Source organism: Drosophila kikkawai, chromosome 3R (genome assembly GCF_030179895.1).
Source record: "Drosophila kikkawai strain 14028-0561.14 chromosome 3R, DkikHiC1v2, whole genome shotgun sequence".
Classification (NCBI taxonomy): domain Eukaryota; kingdom Metazoa; phylum Arthropoda; class Insecta; order Diptera; family Drosophilidae; genus Drosophila; species Drosophila kikkawai.
In genome coordinates this window covers 12,445,854-12,466,840 of record NC_091731.1, presented here as the reverse complement: position 1 = coordinate 12,466,840, position 20,987 = coordinate 12,445,854, and the positions used below count along the sequence as shown (strand labels likewise).

The 20,987-nt window shown below is 44.8% G+C and overlaps 5 protein-coding genes across 5 annotated transcripts; 3 read left to right on the top strand and 2 right to left on the bottom strand.

Annotated features, from left to right (window-relative positions):
- Nucleotides 1–852: 852 nt before the first annotated feature.
- Nucleotides 853–1,910, top strand: wntD (wnt inhibitor of Dorsal). The gene has a single exon (XM_017165921.3). It carries the CDS (start codon nucleotides 902–904, stop codon nucleotides 1,829–1,831), a length of 930 nt encoding a protein of 309 aa, XP_017021410.1. The 5' UTR covers nucleotides 853–901; the 3' UTR covers nucleotides 1,832–1,910.
- A 206-nt stretch (nucleotides 1,911–2,116) lies between these two features.
- Nucleotides 2,117–3,291, bottom strand: Osi22 (Osiris 22). Its single transcript, XM_017165938.2, has 2 exons — nucleotides 2,575–3,291; nucleotides 2,117–2,511 (listed from the first exon to the last, which is right to left on the bottom strand). The coding sequence occupies exons 1-2, from the start codon at nucleotides 3,260–3,262 to the stop codon at nucleotides 2,186–2,188; spliced, it is 1,014 nt and encodes a 337-aa protein (XP_017021427.1). The 5' UTR covers nucleotides 3,263–3,291; the 3' UTR covers nucleotides 2,117–2,185.
- Nucleotides 3,292–6,081: 2,790 nt separating this feature from the next.
- On the top strand, nucleotides 6,082–6,961 carry apn (apnoia). Its single transcript, XM_017165931.2, has 2 exons — nucleotides 6,082–6,271; nucleotides 6,491–6,961. The coding sequence occupies exons 1-2, from the start codon at nucleotides 6,157–6,159 to the stop codon at nucleotides 6,781–6,783; spliced, it is 408 nt and encodes a 135-aa protein (XP_017021420.1). The 5' UTR covers nucleotides 6,082–6,156; the 3' UTR covers nucleotides 6,784–6,961.
- A 1,693-nt stretch (nucleotides 6,962–8,654) lies between these two features.
- LOC108074065 (uncharacterized) lies at nucleotides 8,655–10,535 on the top strand. Its single transcript, XM_017165936.2, has 2 exons — nucleotides 8,655–9,177; nucleotides 10,070–10,535. Exons 1-2 carry the CDS (start codon nucleotides 8,655–8,657, stop codon nucleotides 10,510–10,512), a joined length of 966 nt encoding a protein of 321 aa, XP_017021425.1. The 3' UTR covers nucleotides 10,513–10,535.
- Nucleotides 10,536–10,852: 317 nt separating this feature from the next.
- LOC108074106 (acyl-CoA Delta12-desaturase) lies at nucleotides 10,853–15,557 on the bottom strand. The gene is made up of 5 exons (XM_017166003.3): nucleotides 15,226–15,557; nucleotides 12,568–12,844; nucleotides 12,166–12,502; nucleotides 11,759–12,105; nucleotides 10,853–11,692 (listed from the first exon to the last, which is right to left on the bottom strand). Exons 2-5 carry the CDS (start codon nucleotides 12,842–12,844, stop codon nucleotides 11,436–11,438), a joined length of 1,218 nt encoding a protein of 405 aa, XP_017021492.1. The 5' UTR covers nucleotides 15,226–15,557; the 3' UTR covers nucleotides 10,853–11,435.
- Between the last annotated feature and the right edge of the window lie 5,430 nt (nucleotides 15,558–20,987).

Sequence of the window (20,987 nt, the reverse complement as noted above, 5' to 3'; positions counted from 1 at the left end):
TAATATTTATATTTGTTGTTTTTTTTTGTTTGTATTTATTAACATTTAATATTGAATTGAATAGATAAACTGTGCATCCTTAAGAAAAATATTTATTTGGTTTTTTCGCATTTTCTGAATATCCCAAAACATTCCCAGTCGGCACTAAAAAATCCAATCCCTCTCCATATCGATATCTATCTCTATCTGCTCCTAATGATGTTGAACGTCATTTGGCCTAATCCGAGGTATTAACTTTTGCAATTCGAAAATACCAACAATTCCGGCTCCATGCCGAAGCCGAGGGGTTATTCTTCCCGGCTCGACAGCTCACCACAAAGCGCAATTAATTTCCCAGATTATGGCCATGCTACATATTTACTGTTTGTCATATGTTTTGTTATATAATTGGCTTGGCCAGTCCAAAACAAAAACCCAAACATCCCCGAGTCCGAATCCGAGTCCGAATACTATCCGTTTCGGGGCATTGATGTTGTGCAGTGGGAGTTCGGGAAATCCGGCAGGACTGAATGAAACCGGCTGGAATTCATTCATGAGCACGTCGGGCGCCGCTTGACATCTACCTGCCTAAGCGTGGGAAAGTTGCCCGAGGCAGGGTTCCTCCAGGTAGACGCAGGAAACTGGGCTGCTCCGCAATTGCATCGCGGGCTGCCAGTGGGTTTTATTCGTCCGCAGCGGGGAGTTCCTACACCCCCTGCCCATGCAAAATTTCCAAGTGGAAAATGGCAAATTTCCGGTTTTTTGACCAGGCCCGAATTTCCCACGGGCCGCTCCCAGGAGGGCGCCCTTTCCGCCGGCCGCCTTATAAGCGAGTAGAGCGCTCTGCCGATCATTCAGTCGAGCTAGCGACGTCAGAGAGAAATCATCATCACACATATTACACATATCGGAATAAGACGAAATGCTGTTCACAATCTGCTTGTTTTTGGGAGTGGCCAGAACCTTGGCCGGCGTCATGGAGCCCATGAACTACTACCAGTACACCCAGTTCCAGGCCCCGCTATCCTGGGAGGACATCTCCGCCAAGGGACTGCAACTTGCTCTGGCCAGTTGCCAGCACAGCTTCCAGTGGCAGCGATGGAACTGCCCGGCCACGGATTTCGTGAAGCGATCCACCAGTCCGGCGGATACCACAACGGATCGGGAGGGTGTCTATGTGACGGCCATCTCCATGGCGGCCATTGTTTACACCCTAACCAAGGATTGCGCCAACGGAGTCATCGCTGGATGCGGATGCACGGAGAATGCCCTCAATGTGCCCTGTGCCCATGAGCCGGAGAAGGCTTTGGAGCAGTACGAAAAGCGATTCGGAACTGGATCGGGAGCCTCTGCCCACAACCAGCGGGTGGTGGGGGCCCTGGTCAAAGAGTCCCTGCAAAACGAATGCCGCTGCAAGCAACCGGGACCCGCGCCGGGCCAATGCCTCGAAGAGGAGTGTGTGGCCGTGTTGAAACCCTTCGAGAGCCTGGCCCAGGACCTGCTCAAGATGTACGACGATGCCATCCAGCTGGACAACACCAGCAGCAACCTAAAGATAATGTGGCAAAACATTCCCCTCGACACGCTGGTCTTCATGGAGGATTCGCCCAACTACTGTGAGCCGGAGGCCACTGGCCGCTGGAAGGGCACCCGCGGCCGCCTGTGCTCCAAGGACCGGAGCAGTTCGGTGGAGGAGCGCCTCTCCTGCCAGCAGCTGTGCCGCGTCTGCGGCTACCGCGCCCGCTCCCAGCACCTCAAGACCGAGCGGCGATGCAACTGCAAGCTGGTCTGGGGCTTCCGCCTGCAGTGCGATGTGTGCGTCCAGCTGGAGCGCCAGTACACCTGCTACTGAGAGTCCAGGAGGAAGGGGGCGCTGGTCGAGCCCCAGCAGAGATTACTCAACTATGATTTAAGTTAATTTATTTGTTCCCACCGCCTATTTATTGCCACAACAAACGCTATCAATAAACACATAAGATAATATTTATATAAACTTTTGCAATCACTTTCCTTGGCCTTGGGTTTCTTAGCTGATTTCTGGAGAGGAAGCAAGTCATTACGCCACAGGTGTCCCTAGTAAATTATCAATACAAGCAGGTAAACCCAATGAGAAGTCAGTAAATCAACCCGATTTGTGCATATCTTTATTTCGAAGAACTTAAAGCCTAGAACCGTAACTTATTGCGTCGTGAGATGGTCTCGTGTTCTAGCTGATCCAGGTGGTCGGCTTGCCCTCCACCCGGTAGCCATTGTAGGCGGCAGCCGCGGAGGAGGCGGCGGCGGCCAGCTCGGATCTCCGACTCGGCTCGCCGGCCCAGTATGAGGGCACTTCGTAGCTCTGGACCATCTTATTGCCGTTCTTGATGGCCGAGATGATTAGCAGGAAGATGGCCAGCTTGCCCACCAGAATGGATTTTACTAGCAGGAGCTTAAGCTTGGTGACAAGGAAGGGAACGATGGCCGACTGGATGAGGAAGGGCAGTATGAACAGAGGCAGGACCTTCGTAATCATGTCGTACTTCTTGCCGCGACCTAAGGTATAAGGCAACATTAAATCATAATTATTTACATTAACTTGAGCGAGGGGAGACCCACCTTCTTCACTGTTATCCGAGGTTAGCCAGCGGGCAGCGATAATCTCCTTGAGGTTCTCCCCATCCAGCTTCACGTGCACTATATCATTGCTCATGTCCAGGCTGACATTAAGCCCGGGACCCACATGATACCGCTCAATGCCCTCGTCCTCCTGGCCAGGCTCATCCGGCCGATCTGTTTCGGAATCCAATTCCTCGCGCCGCTTGTTACGATCCTTGCGCTTGCGTTTGCGTCGCTTTTTGCCCGCCGACGTTTCACTGTCGTCGTAACTGGACGATTCGGTCTGGGCCTCCAGCAGGGCCTCTGCATTGGCATCCTGGCGGATTTCCTCAGCCAGAATGTCTCCAGCCTCCAACTGCTCCACAGGATTCAGCTGAGCCTCATTGCCCGCCATTTGAGGGGCACTGACGCGATCCCTTAGCCGCTTCTTGTACTCACTGGTCGTCTTGTTGCCCAGATAGGTGCTCTTGTAGTTCTTGTAGATGCCCATGAATATGTGCGAGTTCTTGCGCAACGCCTGCTTGTCCTCCGGCTCGTAGCTGCTGGCCAGTCCCCGGGCTGCCTCCGTCGCTGTTGCCGCCTCTGGGATGGAGGTGACCTGCTGGTCACTCCCGCTGGCACTGTCCTGGCCAGAGGCCAGTGAGCCGCAGATCAGGCTCAGCAAAAGGAATCTCACCAGGCTGCTCATCTCCAGGTGACTGCGGAGTGTCTGCTGCAATGGCCAGCCACAAAATGTGGCACAAACGGCGGCGGCCAAGCGTTTTATCAACTCCGAAGAAAGCGTTGGAAATGCTGCAGCCAAGAAGCAGCGGAAAAGCGGCTGAGCAGCGTCTCAAGAGCCAGAGCTTGCTGCATTCTGAGGCTGGAATTGGCATCGGAATTGAGCACAGACAACTGGCAGTCCGAGAAGTTGTCGCTGCAACCAGTTACCAGTGGCTAGAACACGATTCTAGCGCTGGATCCTCTTCAATTAAGCCGCCAGCCGTCCGAGGCGACGTCTGTATTGCTGTGCTTAGCTTGTTGCTTAGCTGTCCCGCTAAGAAAATCTGGAGTAGGCCTGCGATTTCTCAGTGATCTCGCTTATTGATTTCTTTTAGCTCTAATTGCCCCTGGACCCCGAATGGCCATAAATAATTCCGCCGGCTCTCTAAATAGCCTGCTAACGGTTTGGCCACCGAAGGCTTCGGTCCGTGCCCCGTTCTTTGCCCCGCAGCGACGCCTCCAATTAGCATGGGAAAGTTGTTGACAAAATTGAGTTCGGATCGGTCTGAAAATCCAGAGTAGAAAGTAAATTCTAGTCGAACGCCGATCGTCGAAAAATCCGCTTTACGTATTTGGTCTCCTTAATTACTTTCACACAATTAGCCGTCAAATACTCCTCCAGTTCGCAGAAAATAAAACAAAATCGATTGCGGTAGCTATGGCTATAGTTATGGCTTTATTTCCACCATAACTTGAAAGCCTGCGAGTGGTGGCCGTGTTTTTTATTTCCCCAATACACGTAGTATCAATGTTCGATAATAAATTTTACACATATAAATGGCCAGCAGCTAATCTTATCTCTGGGCAATAACAAAACTAGGCTAATCCCTTCTAGTTTAGGTAATACAAAGTGCAGGGACTAACGCAATTGCTTAGTCACAATCAAAATTTGTAGGAGTAAAATGTAATCTCTCATTATACCCTTGCAGGGTATTATAATTTCAGTCAGAAGTTTGCAACGCAGTGAAGGAGACCTTTCCGACCCTATAAAGTATATATATTCTTGATCAGTATCAACAGCCGAGTCGATCTAGCCATGTCCGTCTGTCCGTGTGTCCGTCTGTCCGTCCGTCTGTCCGTTTCTACGCAAACTAGTCCCTCAGTTTTAAAGCTATCTGAATGAAACTTTGCATATAGTCTTCTATATGCTCTCACTGCTATATATGTCGGAACGGGCCGGATCGGACGACTATATCATATAGCTGCCATACAAATGTTCGATATATTTGTAGAAAAAAATTTATAACTTTGCTGTTTTTCAACATTTTTGCACCATTTTTTAGATATGGCCATTCTATATTATTTCAGAATTTTGGTAAAAATTTTATCAAAATCGGACGACTATATGATATAGCTGCCATAGGAACGGTCGAGAAATAAATAGGAAAAAAAATTATAGTTTCGTTGTTTTTCAACGTATGTTTATCTACTCTGAGATATAATCTTTTTTTATTATTCTAGAATTATGGTATAAATTTCATAAAAATCGGACAACTATATCATATAGCTGCCATATAAACCGATCGGTAGATGTAGAGAAAATGTAAAACTGGGAATGTAAAACTGTAACTGTCAAACTGTAAACATAATAAGTATGGGTTAAATGTAATGAAACTCTGTTTTGTGAGTGTTTTCAGCATTTAAATCTATAATATAAACATCGAAACCAATCTGCAAGGGTATACAAACTTCGGCGTGCCGAAGTTAGCTTCCTTTCTTGTTTTAAACTTAGTTTATTTTAAGCCTTGGGTTGAGTAAAAAATTATCAATAATAAAAAGGCTTGTTGATCATTTAAGAGAAAAATATATACTAGATCAGACCTACAAACAAACTTTATTTAACTATTAAAAATGAATTTTAAATTTAAAGTAAAATATAACTGACAAGTGACTGACTATCTTGCTATAGACATTTATTTTCCCTGAATGAAAGTGAATTGCAAGCGACAGCCTAATGTATTCGTCAATGAAAATCCGTTATTCAGCTGTAGCCTGACTTAGTATTGATTATAAATTAAAATGCAGTACCTCATTGTTAATTAGCTGATAAATCATAATCGGCCAGCGACGAAAAATGAAAGCGAATCAAAGTCTGAGTCGGCGACGACTACTTGGGTGCTGCCCTCAATATAGACACGCGTCGTGAAAGAATGCCCATGTCCATGTCCACATCCAAGTTCCAATGCATTACACCGCCAAATGCGATGGGCCCGAAAAAGGTCGCTTGTCGTCAGTGAAAATACCGACTTTTTGTATGCATATTCAAAGCACTGCACTGTAAAGAATATTCTAATCTGACGGAATAATTAGATGTTTTCATTGGAATTGAAATTGTAATTGCAAATTGAGGATGTTTTTATGGCCTTGAAACATTGGAATTGCTAAAAGCGAACAAAGTATTTTTATATTGTGTAAGTCTACGTAAATTGAGCGGATCAAAAACCCCATGCGATGAGGTGGCTGCGGTATTAATATGTCGTAAATAGAATTTTAGACACATTTTATTTTCGCGGATATTTTTTTCAGTGTACCTCCTAGTCATTTTGGGTGTCTGACAACCCGGCGGGGGCAGCAGACTGTATGGATGCGGCACGATTTGCTTGTTTTGGCGCACGTTCGTGCGACACTGTGGCTACGCGATGTCCGGCTGCCGAATTTCAAGTAGCCGACCCGTGGGCCGGCCCAGACCCTCGTTGATAAAAGCCAATGTCAATGTGAGCCCTCCATTCAATTGTTCACCAGTGTCGGAGCAGTGCAGTGTCAAGCGGATTACCGGATACTCAAACTCAACCCGAAGGACTAAACTATCATCGAATCGCAATGGCCGCCAACCAGAAGATTGTGTTTGCTCTCGTGTGCCTGTTCTTGGCCTGTGATTTGGCGTTGAGTCAGCAGCAGGCTGCCAACAGTTCGGCTGCGGAGTCGGATGTGGCTGGTTAGTGAAGGAAACTTTAAAGATATCAAAATATATAGTGAGCCAACTAATGACCTATAAAGAAAGCAACAAGAAGAATTGAATAATTGATAGAAGTTTGAGTGACAAACTACAATGCCTTATTTATAAACAAATCATACAAGGAATTTCTTAATATATAAAATATTTCACCTAAAAATACTTAATTTCGTTAATTCTTAATTATATTTTCCCTTCCAGAGAGCCGCACCTTTGGCCACCACTTCCTGCGTCGCATCAGCTTTGCCCTGGTGCCCGGCGCCTTTGTGGTGGGCGTGATCACCACCCTGCTGGCGGCCTTGACTGTGGTGTCCATTAAGGGTCTGGGCGTGGGCGTCATTCTGCTGGTGCTGGCCATCGGTCAGATGCTGTCCCGCGCTCTGCCCGTCCAAGCAGCTGCCGCCTATGCCGCCGCACCCGTTCCGGCTCCAGTGCCCGTGGTCTACTCCCACTCTCACACCCAGCAGCCCGTGTGGCTGGAGAAGGAGTGGTAGATTCTGGCAGAGATACCAATCCCCTGGCTGGACGAGGAAACGAAACAATAGAGAAAGCTAGCTGATAGCGGGCCAGGAGTCACATTTACCTCAGCCTCAGCGAGCATGCAACCAAATAATAATTTAAGTTTAGTTTAAATTATTTATTTAACTTATTTATTTATTGCAAGTAAATTATGGCAGAAAAGAAAATTCAGCAGAGAATTTTATGTGTGAAACAAATTAGTCTGCTGTCTGAAATTGAGATTAAATGAGATAATATAAAAATGTTTGGCAAACGAATATCTAATGTGAAATTTAATTATTCTAAATATTAAAAAAAACTTTTTGAAAGAATTCATGGATTATAAAAGGGTTTGAGGCTTAAGAAAGATATTTATTGATATAAAAAAAAAAAATTCCAAAACAAACAAATAATAAATCAGCAATCGAAATTTTCTACCCATGGTTATGGATTTTCGATTGATTTCGTAAATTTATCCGCTGCTATGGAAAGTGAAATTTCTACCTCATTTCGAATTCTGTGGAGGGTGTCCGTGATTTACGGTTCTTTTAACTGCTCTTCCGCAGCGTCGGCGGCGGTGGCGCGTATAGAAAGTCAATTGATACTCCTCCCCGATCCAAAATAATCAAAATGGGTCACAGTTAGGAGAAACACTACTACATACACCAACACCGATAATTAGCCGGGCACGGATTTCTCCTTGACGATATGATAGCCGGCCACTCATGCCTCATTATGGTTATAGACTAATTAATTAACTCTCACTTGATCCACCAGCACTTAATTCAAAGCGAATCACTTTTCTAGCCATCCAGCCGATCGATCATCTTGAATCCGGCTTCAATTGTTCCACTTTGTGGCAATTTTCGCAATTTTGTCGTCTGTCAACAAAGAAATGCGTCTAATGAATACACTTGCAGCATATTTATGAGCCAGAATAAATGGTTGCAAGTCATAAAAGAAAGAAAACATTGTAATAAGTTTAAATTATAATGATTATGAATCCGGAATTGCATTGATGTAATATTTTATAAATATAAAAACAATTGGCTACATTTTAAAATTAATTAGACAACAAAATTCCTCTGAAAACTTAACTTAACTATTTACCTTTTGAATAAAGAAATATATAACAAAATAATATAATCCAAGTAAAAAGAACATAAAGAAAGCTTGAGAGATAAACCCATTCAAACTTTAAATGACACAATGATAACCCCAGGGTTTTCCATTTATGCTGAAATTCCAAATCGAAATGTAAATTAAGTCTTACATTTTAGTTAATTATTTTTTATGACCATTATAAATGTTCTATATAACTCAACGAATATATAAAACACTAAAACAACTTTTATAGACACCTCATTTCAGCGTGCCTCGTGCTCAGCGATCTGTTCTCCCCTCCGATATGAGGTGTAAAATTTCTAATGTTCAGCCAATAACTGCTGCATCGAGTTACTTTTACTTGCAGACGCACTGCAGCTGACCCAATTGCTCCACGCAGACTGGAACATGAGCCAGGTGCGCCAGATCCGCACAGATCGAAGAGAGAACTGATTCTGGGAGAGATTAGAGCCAGAATTTCGGCTGTAAACAATCGAATGTATCGGCCATAAGTCAGGCAACTGGGGCAGGTGCGGGTAAGAGACTCTGCTGCCGGGTGACCCGCTGAACTAAATCCAAGAGCCGAGCGTTGGCGATCTAGCGGAGCAGCAAACCAGTTGCTTGGCCGGAGGAAAGTAGTGGTCAGACAGTCCACAGGCTGGGATGACGGCGGCTCTTGGCCAAGCGGTGCATTCAGTTTTCCACTGTCACTGCTGCGGTGCAGTTGTGTTGTGTTTGCAGGAAAATTAGTCGTACTTCGAAAATGACCGCTGGCTCCTCAAGATCCTTGACCTTATCCTGGCATGTCCTACTTGGACTCTGCCTCTGTCTCTTGCTCAGCCTCCATCTTTCACTTGGCCAAGATGCCGCTACCCATAGTGAAGACTTGAACCCGTTCATGGGCCGCAGTCAGGCGGCGACGAATAGTGTGTCATACTTTAGGGCGTCGATCCCAATGCGGATCTACGAGTGCCTGCGCGAGTTCAGCATGCTGCACTGCACCAAGCTGTATGTGCTTCGGAAGATGGAGGAGCGGACCAAGATGCCCAGCACTGGCAACCTGACCCGCGATTTTCTGGATCAGTTCTTCGGCGAGGAGACCCAAATGGGCAGCCTGGTGGCCAAAAAGTACCTGAGCATGTCTGAGAAAGAGCTCAACCAGCGGCTGGTGGTCAACTTTCAGCGGTTCTTCAAGCACCGCGATCTTAAGCTGCACTTCCTCAACGGAATGCTGGTGAAGATCGTGCCCAGCAAGGACAACAAGCTCAAGTTCTCGCTCAAGAAGGGTGAGTGCCAAGGAAGGTTTTGCTCATATTATAAGCATTTGCATTCCATAGCTGAGCTATAATTTATTTTCATCCATATCTGACCTTTTGCTATAAATTTAAATTCATTCATTTCTTCTCTATGAATAGCTTTTAATTTACTTTCACACATTGTGTTTCTATTCTAACATAACAAGTTCTGCCAGTTCGGTTTTGAGCTTTGATCGTGTTAAAATATTCGACGCATGCGCCAAAATGATGGGGGGATGTCTATGCAAGGGATTTTAATAGAACTAATATTAAATACATTTAGCCACTTCAAAATTTGCTCTTTTAATGCTGTCAAAACAGCATTTAACCAGTAAACCATTTTGGCTTCACAACTTCATATTGAAATCCTCTTTCATTCGCTTTTCTTTGACATAAATAGTAAACAATTAAATACTTAATCTTGCCTGGTGTATAGGATACTCACTTTTATTTGGAATGTTGTTTCGGAAATAGAATAAATTTCACGTTTAACTAGAAAGATCTTCTTGAAGGTCAAGCCAACTAACTAAAATTTGTATTTAACTTCATGGAACTCCTTGAAAACAATATCCGCAACTAAATTGTATAACTCGAATTTGGATTTAATTATTGTGAGTAGGTGGTTTATTATAAAAAAAAATATGATTTGATATTAGGATGAACTGATCACATTTTATTCTTTATTTGTATAATAACTACATAATAAATTCTGAAATAGTAAAGTTTTACGAATTAAATTTTAATTTTTTTAATTTAAATGTTTTTTTAGATCAGTTAAAAAATTGTAAAAACTTGTATTTCGAATTAAAGCAAATAATTATAGCCCTAAGTTCCTCAGCTTCCTTTCTCGTTTTAACTAAAATGCTGCTCGCTATCCTTTCAGCTTCCAAATCTCGTATGGGACGAGCCCGGAGACGTGAGACTGAGGAGATGGACCTCAACCTGATCAACCTTCCGTCCATCAGCGGCGGTGGCGTCAACAGTGGCAGCGTGGAAAACTATGAGCCAGAGCCGGAGGGCGATTCCAAGCAACAGGGTTTGGGTGGTGGAGGCGGTGTGGCCGGTGGCGATGCCGGTGGCGGGGGTATTTTAGGAAAGCGCAAGAAAAAGAACTCGTACAAGGTGACCATGATGCAGGTGGCGGTGCCAATGCTAATCTTCCCTGTAGTCTTGCTGGGTAGCCTGCTGCCTTTTATACTGCCTGCGCTTAAGATGGCCACCATCCTGTCGCTGGTTTTGAACAATGGAGCCTTCATGGCGGCCTTAATGTACGCAGCCCGGACGCAGTTCAATACCCACGAGGAGCAGCACATCAGCTACAGTTAGTGTCCCTAGTCCCTAGTCTCTAGACCCGCTATTCCAATAAAGGCTGTCTCCTGTGTTATGGCTTCATTTCTTCCAAGCTCCTGAGCTTCCTTATTGGGGATATCAGATTCGGAATTTAGAAAAGGTAACAAATTACTATTCTAAACTTTTATTTTTTTACAAACAAGAGATTTTCTTGAGTTTTGAATTCATATTTTAGTAAATTGTTTGAAATTGTTCAAGTGGATGATTTTTTTTTAAGTAAACATTTTCAATAGTCTAATTTTCTCTTTAATGAAACTTTAAGAGTAAAATAACCACTTTAAACCAAAGTACCTCCCAAATATAATACCACAGCTCATTAGTTTTTTATAGTTTTTTTTTTAATTTTCAACAATAGTTGGCTTGAACCTAAATATTTCGTTTTTGACCTAAATTACTAACACAATGTACACACACATAAAAGTCGATGCTTAAAGTAGGGCTTAGCAGGTACGCTTAATTCTAGAACCTCTTGCGTAAATATACAAATATCAATAGATAGGGACAGAGATAGGGAGGGGGGGGTTGTGGTAGGCAGCCGTGTTCATCATCCCTGAACGACGAGTGCCAGAGGGGGGACTTTGAGGGGTCTTTATAGGGCTCTGTTGCTGCGAACAATTTGCTTTGACTAATCTCGAATAGTTTTTTTCAGTTGGTTGTTGTATTTGGAATTGAAGCCATTGATATATAAGATGCTTCTTGCCGTCATCGGGTCGCCATATCGGACTCCCCAGTGTTTCCTCTGTCGGTGTTACGTAGATCTTCCTAGGTTGCGAACAGTCACCACTTATGCGTAAGCAGTACGGAGAATAGGCAATTAATATAATTAAATACTGCAGACCCGATGTGGCAGCAAGAAGGCTGTTCGTTTGGGATAACCACCGCTCCAGCAGACCCACTTCCTAGTCCTGCTTGCACTCGGACTCCTTGTTCACCACATTGGCCCCCTTGCGGTCCTCCTCGCTGATGTCCTTGTCGTCCCAGCCCCAGATGGCATGCTCCTCCAGCTCGTGGTCCAGATGGGCCACCAACTCGCTGGTGGGAATGGCATTGTTGTTATTGGCATCCAGCAGGGCGGCGATGTGGGATCCATCGCCAGTACGGAGCACTCGCTTGTAGACCATCTCCTGGGACACGGACTTCAGGTCATAGGCTTGTCCTGTAAATAGAGTGGGTATACGGTTAGGAAATATATTCTAAATTCCGGGGAGTCTGTGACTCTTACCAATCTTGGCCATAACATCAATAAAGGCCGTCGTCCAGTTGAAGCTGTAGGTGCCCAGCTCGGCTGCCTTGTAGTCCCAGGGGAAGACGTGGTGGTAGTTGTGCCATCCCTCGCCAATGGTCAGCGTGGAGACCAGCTTGTTGTTCATTGCGCTCACATTCACATCGTAGGGCTTCATGCCGTAGAAGTGGGCGGCGCTGTTCACCAGCCAGGTGAAGTGCAGCGACAGGCAGAAGCGCAGCATGGAGCAGGTGAAGAAGCAGACGCGCAGCGAGCTGCCCATCACGTAGTAAGGGAAGATCATGGGCAGAACGAAGCAGCAGATGGGCATCACCACGAAGTACATTCTGTTAGGTAGAAAAAATGTAAGTAAACGGGAATAATAAAATCCCTAGCTATGTACTCACTTCTTCTGGAACATCACGACGGGATCCTGCTCAATGTCCTCCATAGAGATCTGCTTGCCCTTGCTGGTCACATCGGGGTGCTTCTTGCACATCAGCCATCCCATGTGGGCGAAGAAAAAGCCGCGGCGGGAGTTGTGGGGATCGGCGTGTGTGTCCGTGAACTTGTGGTGCACGCGATGGTCACGGGTCCACTCCCAGATGCTGTTCTGGAAGGCCAGCGACTGGCACAGCATGAGGAAGATGCGCAGCGGCAGCTTGGCCTTGTAGGCCTTGTGCGACCACAGACGATGGACTCCGGCCGTGATGCCCAGACCGCCGATGAACATGCTAAAGTAGACTGGACAGGCGGAGGAATTCCAGAATTAGCAAGGGATATACAAGACCCAGTGATACCCAACTCACCTGGCAAGAGCTCAAGGTAGGCACTCTCCGCGAAGATAAGGTACAGGCCGTACAGGGCCATCGAGTGGAGCACGACGAAGAGTCCCACGTTGCGCCACACGATCTCCATCTCGTAGGGCTTTTCCGCCGACTTCTCCAGCTTCTTCGAAACCTTCGGGGCAGGCGCGGCCACGGTGTTAGCAGTAGCGGCGGGTGTGGCGGCCATCTTGTTGTTGTTGCCATCGGCAATGGCCGTTTCGGCCAATATGAAAGTGCTGCCTATTATGTTGGGCGTCATCTGTAAGCGAAAGCGGAAGGAGTGCATATAGACTGGTGACTACTATTGATATTCCGCAGCTTCCGTCCTGATTTACGACCTGTCACACGAGACGCCTTTGTCTTCTCAACAACTCGCAGAAGCCATCAATCAGTGGGTGCTCATTCGCATGCAGGGCATGCTTCGCAACGGCTCTCCATTTGGAAGGCATCCCCAGCTGCACGACTAATTATGGACCACAATTGAGGTGAGTGCGAGCGGTAGGTAAACAGCTGCTCGAGCGACCTTCGGCAGTTGGCCAGCCTCAATGATACTCGAAACTGATACAAAGATAGCAAGCCGGAAGCGCGAAAAGAGAATTCCGAATAAAACGGAATCCGAAGCCAAAGCAACAAAATCCCCGCAGAAAACAATCAATAATTTTGTTTTTATGTTGTACACGGCGAATGATATATTTGCATATCCATTCTTTACAAACATTTGGGGGTCTATCAAATCAATTTTTTGTGAACATTGGAAACCAGAAAAGGTTATTCAAGAACCCAAGAAGCTGCGAAAAGTTCTTTTATTTATCAGGAACTTGTAGACGAAGACTCGTTGAAGATTTCATGAGATAAAGGAAAACTAGCAAAGATGTTTCGTCATCTTTGAATACAGCTTGGAAAATTGTTTAAACAATAGCTTGAACTTTAAATTATATTGGAAAATGGGAAAAGCTCTTCAACACTAAACTGATCTTTGGTCAACATGGCTGCACATTCCAAGGTGGACCCTAGAAATTTGCGATTGAGGCAGTCGGAATAAACCGCATTTGATTAGTTTTGTTAATTATTTATGAGCCTACATAGGCCTAGGGTCGCATGGTTCATTGATTAATATTACGCATACGCCTTGAGGGTTCATTGGGATCGATTCGCAATAATGCAATGCACTTTTATGCGGTGTAATTCATGCATTTTGAACACTTGTGCATCGGACAGTGTGGCGCCACCTGGGCAACCCACTCCCAACGACCGATCTTCAACTCTCTAGACAGCCAGACAACTAGAATGAATGGATGGCTAGTTGGACAACCAGTTGACCTCAGAGCGGCCTCATGATTCGCACCGACTCGAAAACAAACTATTCTTATTGGCCTGGGGTGCTGGAGCTTCTGGCTTCGTGCATAGATTTTCAGCTATTAAATCGTAGAGGTTCAATGGCAAGTCGTGTGCTTTAAATTTTATTCGCCCGGTTAATACAGCCGGCCTTTGGCATTGTAAAACCACTGTAAGCATAAGCTAAGGGGGAGCACTTGCCAGTCTAGGAGTCGCAGAAGGCACAGACAAAGGCTAATGTCATGCAGGTGCCACGCGCTGCCAGAATCAAACTAGTTTCGGTGGGTCTTTGGCTTGGGTCCCATCACGGCGTGGATGAGTCCAGCGCTCAATCATCCTTACCGGAATATTAGCATAGTTAAATAACCGCGATAAATTTATGTATAGAACTGCTTTTGTTTCGGGTTCTCCGAAGACCGATCAAGGTTGATGTTGCCAACGGGTTTTTGGGGGTTTTGGCGTGGCTTCGCATTGGATTTTGGTTTTTAGGTTTTGTCTTGGGTCTTGCCTAGGCTCTCCGTCCGCCGAGACGAACTGTGGCTGACCACGTCACAGATCGGACAGAGCAATAGTAATAAATATAATGCGAAAGCGCTGAGCTTTGGGACCTGACTCAAATCTAATGCCAGAATGTGATTGATACCACGGGAAGAGCTCCTCCATTGATCGAATCGGGCAGCGCACGCAGCCGGCGACGTTTGGCGCATACGAAAAGCACCCAGCCGGAGCCAGACTCGCACCCAGAACAGTAACTGGGAACGTGACTCTGGTCTGGGCGCGTCTACAAATCTCCGGGCCTATCTATCCATCTATTCAGCTATCAGATGCCCGATTTAATATGCTTATGGCCGCATTATGCGTGGCATCCATACTCATTATCGCCTACTTAAGCCGCATTCGCAATTAGCGCGTGCGGCTAAGAGCAAAGAGATCGGGTCCGATCGGAGTCTCCTGGATCAGGCATAGAATTCCATTCGCTCTGTTTAAGGCTAGCATAATTTTAGTATTATGAGGGCTACGTGAGGCGTCACTGGCCTCTCGATTTGGACTTGCGTCAGCGGCTTTATAGAGTTCTTTTCATAAACATATTTATTTGCTCGATGGAATGCTATTTCCTATTGGTGAATCACACAGCCTGGAGGGGATGGTGAAGTGCCATCGATTGATGTTGAAATTCGGCCGAGACTGAGACTTTTACGATAGTTTCGATGACTTCCGCAATGCAAAGTCGGGCCAATAAAACTATTTTTTGGCTCACAATGACTCGATCGAACTGAAACTCTTCTCTGATTGTCTCACACTCACCTTTAAGGATTGAGTTGCGGCAAAAAAATGTGTGGAAAATCCGCAGGGGTCACTAAAATCCAATCAGTTCGTTTCGTACACAACACACTTGATCACTGTTTACACCAGAGTTCGTTTCGCAGTCCCACGAAAAGGACTTGTGGTTTTTATTCCGCTTTTCTGGCCACGACACACGGCACGTCCACGGGGCGCGATGAATGCACGGCGTATGAGGGATCGGAGCGACTGGCAGTGCTTTTTAAGCGCCTAGTCCAAAGAATTTGCACGGCACCGCGATTGGATCGATCGTTAGACGCTGAGACGCTGAGCTAAGCCGAGCTGAACCGAGCTGAGAGAGCAGGCGGAGACAGTGCCTCAAAAGTTAACCAACACCGAAATTTAAAGCGTCTCTCTGCGCCGACGTCGCCGATTCTTGGGCTTCAGGCTTCGCTTCGGATCGTAGCGTTTCGGATCGGATCGGCTTGGATCGGCTCGGATCTGGTATCTTGGATATACGGGGCCGGGGTCGCCTATTTCATGGTTTATGCTAGTATGCGTCTTGATAATATTCGGCGCGTGGCTGTCGGGCAGCTTTGTTTATAGACTTTTCGACCACCACCTAGAATATCCAGATCACTTGCACTTTCCACGATGACACAATCGATTCGAGATCGGGGCCTGGGGGAAATCCCCTGCTGAATCGTAAATGGCCCCCCTCACGTATGCTGCTGGGAAAACGTAAGTAGATCCACAAAGATTTTTGCCTGGTTTTTGGCCAAGTTTATGACCGCGGGTCAAGCGGCTTGAGACATCGGTCAAGTGAGCTCGGCACGTCGCTCGGCGATTTCTTTTTCGGTCTCTCAACTGCCTGCTAATGAAGTGCCTCTTCGGAAACATGTTTTCCAATCGGCATTATATAACGTTCTTAATTCACTCCGGATCTGGGCCATATATAACGCGATGTATGTCAGATGCCAAACAGTTAACCAGTTTGCCACCTCGGCCTTGCGATACAGCGATGCTATATACATGCATATTCAAAACTTTTTTGACGAACTGGTCACAGATTCTAATTGGTTTTTTTTTCCAAGCATTTTCCTGCCGCGTGGCCGACATTTAATAGCTGTTTAGTCCGTCCCAATATTTGGCCAGCAAACGGGTCAATAATTGCCCGATTCTTTGTCAAGTCGCTGGGCAAACAGACCAAGAAAAAGGCCCCGAAAAAGAGACCGAGTGTATTGACAGTTTTCGCGCTCATAATTGCCGGGTTTTCACACCAACGCGCCACGGCGCAAAGTTGAAATGAGTTGTGTCTAATTTTGTTTAGTGGCGACCACTAAAATTGTTTGCCATCTGCCAAAAGCGGTGTCAAAACCGCAAGAGCCTCGAGTCTTAGCATCGTCATCGCCAGCGACATCTTGGCCCCTTCTTGCAGCTCGGCCGAAGGTCACCATGGGGCATCCTCCTATGCATAGTGGCTTACATTGTTTCAGAGTGGGCCAGAACCGGTTAACCCGACCTCACGTTTCCAGTGATTCCCTACCCAAGTGGCCGTAATCGTATTACACTCGAAAACAAACTAAACCATTATGCTGCGATTTTATTGCTTTCGATATCAATCAGCATAATGCCAGTGTTTATTTTCAACACGTGCCTACTAAAGAGTCATTAAAGTGCGATATTTGTGTGTAATTTGCTGAATGGAAAACTATTAATAATGGCAAATAACACACCCTCAGTACTTAAATTAAATCAAAATATGTCCTTATACAAAAATGTCAACTAAAAAGTAATGACAAGGTAAAACAAATTTGTGAAATTTTTGTCACCTTTGTTGTTTTTTTCAACAAATACTTTTATTTTCACACTAAATAATCAATCATTAAAAAAAAAACAATTACTTTTGGTGTGAAAACATTTCCTGTCGAAAAGTCAAAACGATTTTATGATCCACAAAAGTTGTAAATAAGTAAAGTGGGATTTTTCACAAAGATTTATTTTCCTTTAGTTTAAGTGCTAAAATAATTAGAAAATCCACAATTACCACATGTTCGGTAATAAATAAATATAAAACAATGCCGGCTTTTTCCGTAAATCAACTGAGGAAATTTCCCTTAGCTGGAAACCAATAAGAGGAAGAGCTATTAGTTGCAGTATTTGCATAAGCTGACAGCAAAACGATACTTAAATCCAGTTTGTATTATTGAAGCCGACTAAATATGGAAAATGAGTGTTCTCAGTGAGCAATATTGAGCAAACTTTTCCAAGAATCGAGAACCGAGTGCCACTGTGCATGCGGCACTTGTGGAAAATTGCAGAGTCAAGTGCCAAAATGCAACTCCCTCGCTGACCCGCAAAAGAATCCCCGATAATGGCCGATGTGGTATTGAAAAATCCAAGATGGAATTAAAAAGGCTGGCTAAATGCCCGTCATTGCGGTCGTTGTGTGTGGTTAAAACCCATGAGCTTGTGACTTGCAAAACGGCAGTGGCAGTGGCATCTTAACAAAATTGGTGGCAGTGGCGGCGGCGGGTCGTGAGCTGGCCAGCCAAGGTCAATCCGTGGTCTTGGCGAGTTCTTGACGAGTTCTTGAGTCGCGAAAATTGCACAATTACCCATAAGTACTCTTATTATGCAAGTGCCGCAGCACGTCTCGCGTCTGGATGGCCCCGTCTTGGCCTGGCCCTAACCCCTGGGGCGTAGCCAGCCGTACAACTCCGCACTAACTTAAATTAAATTTCACTGAGCTAGTGAGGCAATTGACTCTGGCCCGCAGCCCGAACTAATTGCAGCTAATTTAAATGCAGACCGGCGGTTGTTGCGAAAAGTAACGAAATGACGCATCTTTCTGGTGACAAATTGGCCGTGGCTGAGCGGAGCGTTTTCAAGTGCAAAGTGCGTGAAAAATCGAATCAGTACCAGTCCCAGTCCTCCAGATGCCGGCGATCGCTTTAACCAAATGCTTATGCAAATATCTGCTTATGCAAATATCTGATGTGCCGCAGGAAGAGCGCAATGTCACGTCAACAAACGCCTCAAATGTGCCATGAAAAATAATAACGAAATCAAACAAAAGCCTCATTACATATCCGTAGCTGTACTCCGTACCCACTCAGATACAGATACCAAAACAAAGCCAGATACATCTTACACCCAAAGAAACAGATGAAGAGAACAAATTGAATACCCAAAGATATTCTCTTTAAATTTGTATCTAAACAATGCTACTGTCGCTGAAGCAGAAAATAATACATTGGTATTCTGTAATTTTAAAATTTTATATATTTTTAGTTTCTAAACAATTCTTTTATTTTCCTTCCCGTGTAGATACAGCTATCCACAAAGATAAAGATGTTTAGGCTCGTATAAGGGGAACAGCTTAAATGGATTCCCCGGGCAACCCCGCGTGGACTTTGCCATACCGATCTCATTGTCACTTGCCACAATGCGATCAATGTGATTTGCATAAAATATGTTAATACTCTTTTCGGAATACATTTCTCTCAGCACACGCTTCTGGCGGAGACTCGTCTATTGCCCGAATGCTGTTGACCAACTTGGCGATTCTCAGGCCGCGCGTCTGGCCAATTTATCAAACATTGCTTTTACGACTTCGAGGTGCTTGTCAGGCTGTGTACAACCGAAATCCATTAGGGTTTAGCACAAGATAATAAACCTGTACCCCTATTTTCAGACTATTCTTTCGACCACAAGCTCCGCGCCCATTCATATGGATTCTCGTGGCTGGCACGTTTGAATGTTTGGGTTTGAATGAATAAAATTGATTTAACCAATAAAAATGCAGTCATAGTTAATTTCCGTTCGATTTCTGTTAATTATTTTATGAGAACATAAGAGCAATGTTTCACTAATCATATTTGCTGAAAAGTACTATTTTTTTAAATATTAAACTAAGTGTTTGTTTATTTTGTATCTAAAAATAGCCTTTGTGGTCGTCACACCTTTAAAACATGAATATTTTTACAATTTGTTTAATGACCAAATGAAAAACTTAGCCAACTAGCTCCGTGACATTGTCATTGAACGAAATATATCCTCGAGAAAATTGTAGGCTCGTAACTGAGTAATTAAAACGCATTAGCACTAAGTTTATGACCCATTAAGAATTGTAATTGGAAAATGAAAACTTCAAAATAACATGAGACAGTGGGAATTCCCTGCAAAGCAACTCGAATACATCGCCAGAATTCTTGAAAAACGCATAGGGCATTGCCCAGTCGAGCCGCGAAGGCGGGAAGCTTTTCAACTGCCAAAAAATATAAGAATAAGCCATGCAAAACATTGATAAGCCATAAAACGAATTGGAGTCGCTGAGCCGCAGAAATTAGCAAATTAATCACGTGTCCGAGACTTTTTCTGCTCGCCCACGCCCGAAATTTTGTCAGTAGCATTTATATATATAATTTTTTTTTTCAATTTTTGATTTTCTATTTTGGCGCTACGGGCCGGTGGCAAAAGTATTTCCGTACACTCCACAGAATCTCGTCCCGGCCCGAAGGGAAGTTGGCTAAGAAGTCGTCACCAAGTGCTCCGCTCGGTGTGGCTTGAATTGGCCTGACTTGGCTTGGCTTCATTTGGCTCTTTTCATTAACAACTCGATCATGATCAGCATCGGTAAGGCCGAGGAGCCTGCTTAGAATTCTGGGGGAGATCGGAAACCTGCTTGGCGTTTTAAAATGCCTTCGGCCCGTCCGCAGATTTATATATTTTGGGGTTTCTATTCTCGACTTCTCGCCGAGTGTAAGTGGATTTGCATAAATATGCATGTGTTTTCCAGCGATCACTGGTTGCCAACCCACTCCACTTCGTTCCCGAACCCAGCCAAGCTTTGGTTGTCCGTTTGGCCCTTATTTATTTTTCGTCTGGTGAAACCAGTCGGGCAGCTCCATAAACCGGGGGCAGCTCATTTAACACCCCTTCTGGCCAACGATATCAGTCAAGGCGAAGTTAAACTAGTGCCTAGATATATGCGTCATAAACTTATCAAGAACTTTGGCTGTGTGAGACAGAGATCCGATTTTCTGATTAGGCAGATAATTTTAGATTTGAAGACCCAGGAAATAAGAAATAGGACAAGATCTGCGGAGCTGTGGGGGGTATTTAAGTCTATAATGAAAATGAATTCGTTTAAGAAATTGAATTTTAAAATTAAGTAATCATAAATAATTATTATCAATATTTTATTACTAATTTATTATCTGTTGATCATTGTAGAATTTCCCCCTTTAATGTGTAATAATAATGCCTTACAAACTAGGTACATTTTTCTCCCAGTTTATTATTATTATTTAATCAAAATTCAGGGTTAAGAACCACCACGCTTATAAGCTATGAAATCGGACCCAGCTAGTTAGCGGAATCTCTTTGGGTAAATAGCCATTTATTTATCTTAAATCGAATTATAGGAAATTCTTTATATCTGGCGGCAGAACAAGTTTCGGACAACACGAGACCACTGCCACCTGTGAGCTCACAGTGTATAAATATAAACGCTGGAATCTGAACAAGAATGAATTATGCCCCCTTCCCGATCCCCATTTACATTTAACCTCGTGACCTTTTGGCGCAAAGTTGACAGGGTTCCAAGGCTCTTCTCTTATTTGATCAGATCGACTCCTCCGATCAAATGGTGTTCTTCATGGTATTCTGGTTCCCCCGCCTCATTACACATTACGGCCGGTGGAGTTGGCCCAGACCAGACAGACTTCCGCTTCGGACTCTTCCGCATAGATGTAACAGTAAACAAGTTGGGCCCGGACCTC

Bases quoted from the DNA above. Each gene is read 5' to 3' on its own strand.
- wntD (XM_017165921.3), top strand. From the start codon at position 902: ATGCTGTTCACAATCTGCTTGTTTTTGGGAGTGGCCAGAACCTTGGCC.
- Osi22 (XM_017165938.2), bottom strand. From the start codon at position 3,262: ATGAGCAGCCTGGTGAGATTCCTTTTGCTGAGCCTGATCTGCGGCTCA. The intron at 2,512-2,574 runs GTGGGTCTCCCC...CTTATACCTTAG, and splicing joins CTCGGATAACAGTGAAGAAG to GTCGCGGCAAGAAGTACGAC.
- apn (XM_017165931.2), top strand. From the start codon at position 6,157: ATGGCCGCCAACCAGAAGATTGTGTTTGCTCTCGTGTGCCTGTTCTTG. The intron at 6,272-6,490 runs GTTAGTGAAGGA...TTTCCCTTCCAG, and splicing joins TGCGGAGTCGGATGTGGCTG to AGAGCCGCACCTTTGGCCAC.
- LOC108074065 (XM_017165936.2), top strand. From the start codon at position 8,655: ATGACCGCTGGCTCCTCAAGATCCTTGACCTTATCCTGGCATGTCCTA. The intron at 9,178-10,069 runs GTGAGTGCCAAG...CTATCCTTTCAG, and splicing joins CAAGTTCTCGCTCAAGAAGG to CTTCCAAATCTCGTATGGGA.
- LOC108074106 (XM_017166003.3), bottom strand. From the start codon at position 12,844: ATGACGCCCAACATAATAGGCAGCACTTTCATATTGGCCGAAACGGCC. The intron at 12,503-12,567 runs GTGAGTTGGGTA...CCGCCTGTCCAG, and splicing joins CTACCTTGAGCTCTTGCCAG to TCTACTTTAGCATGTTCATC. The intron at 12,106-12,165 runs GTGAGTACATAG...TCTACCTAACAG, and splicing joins GTCGTGATGTTCCAGAAGAA to AATGTACTTCGTGGTGATGC.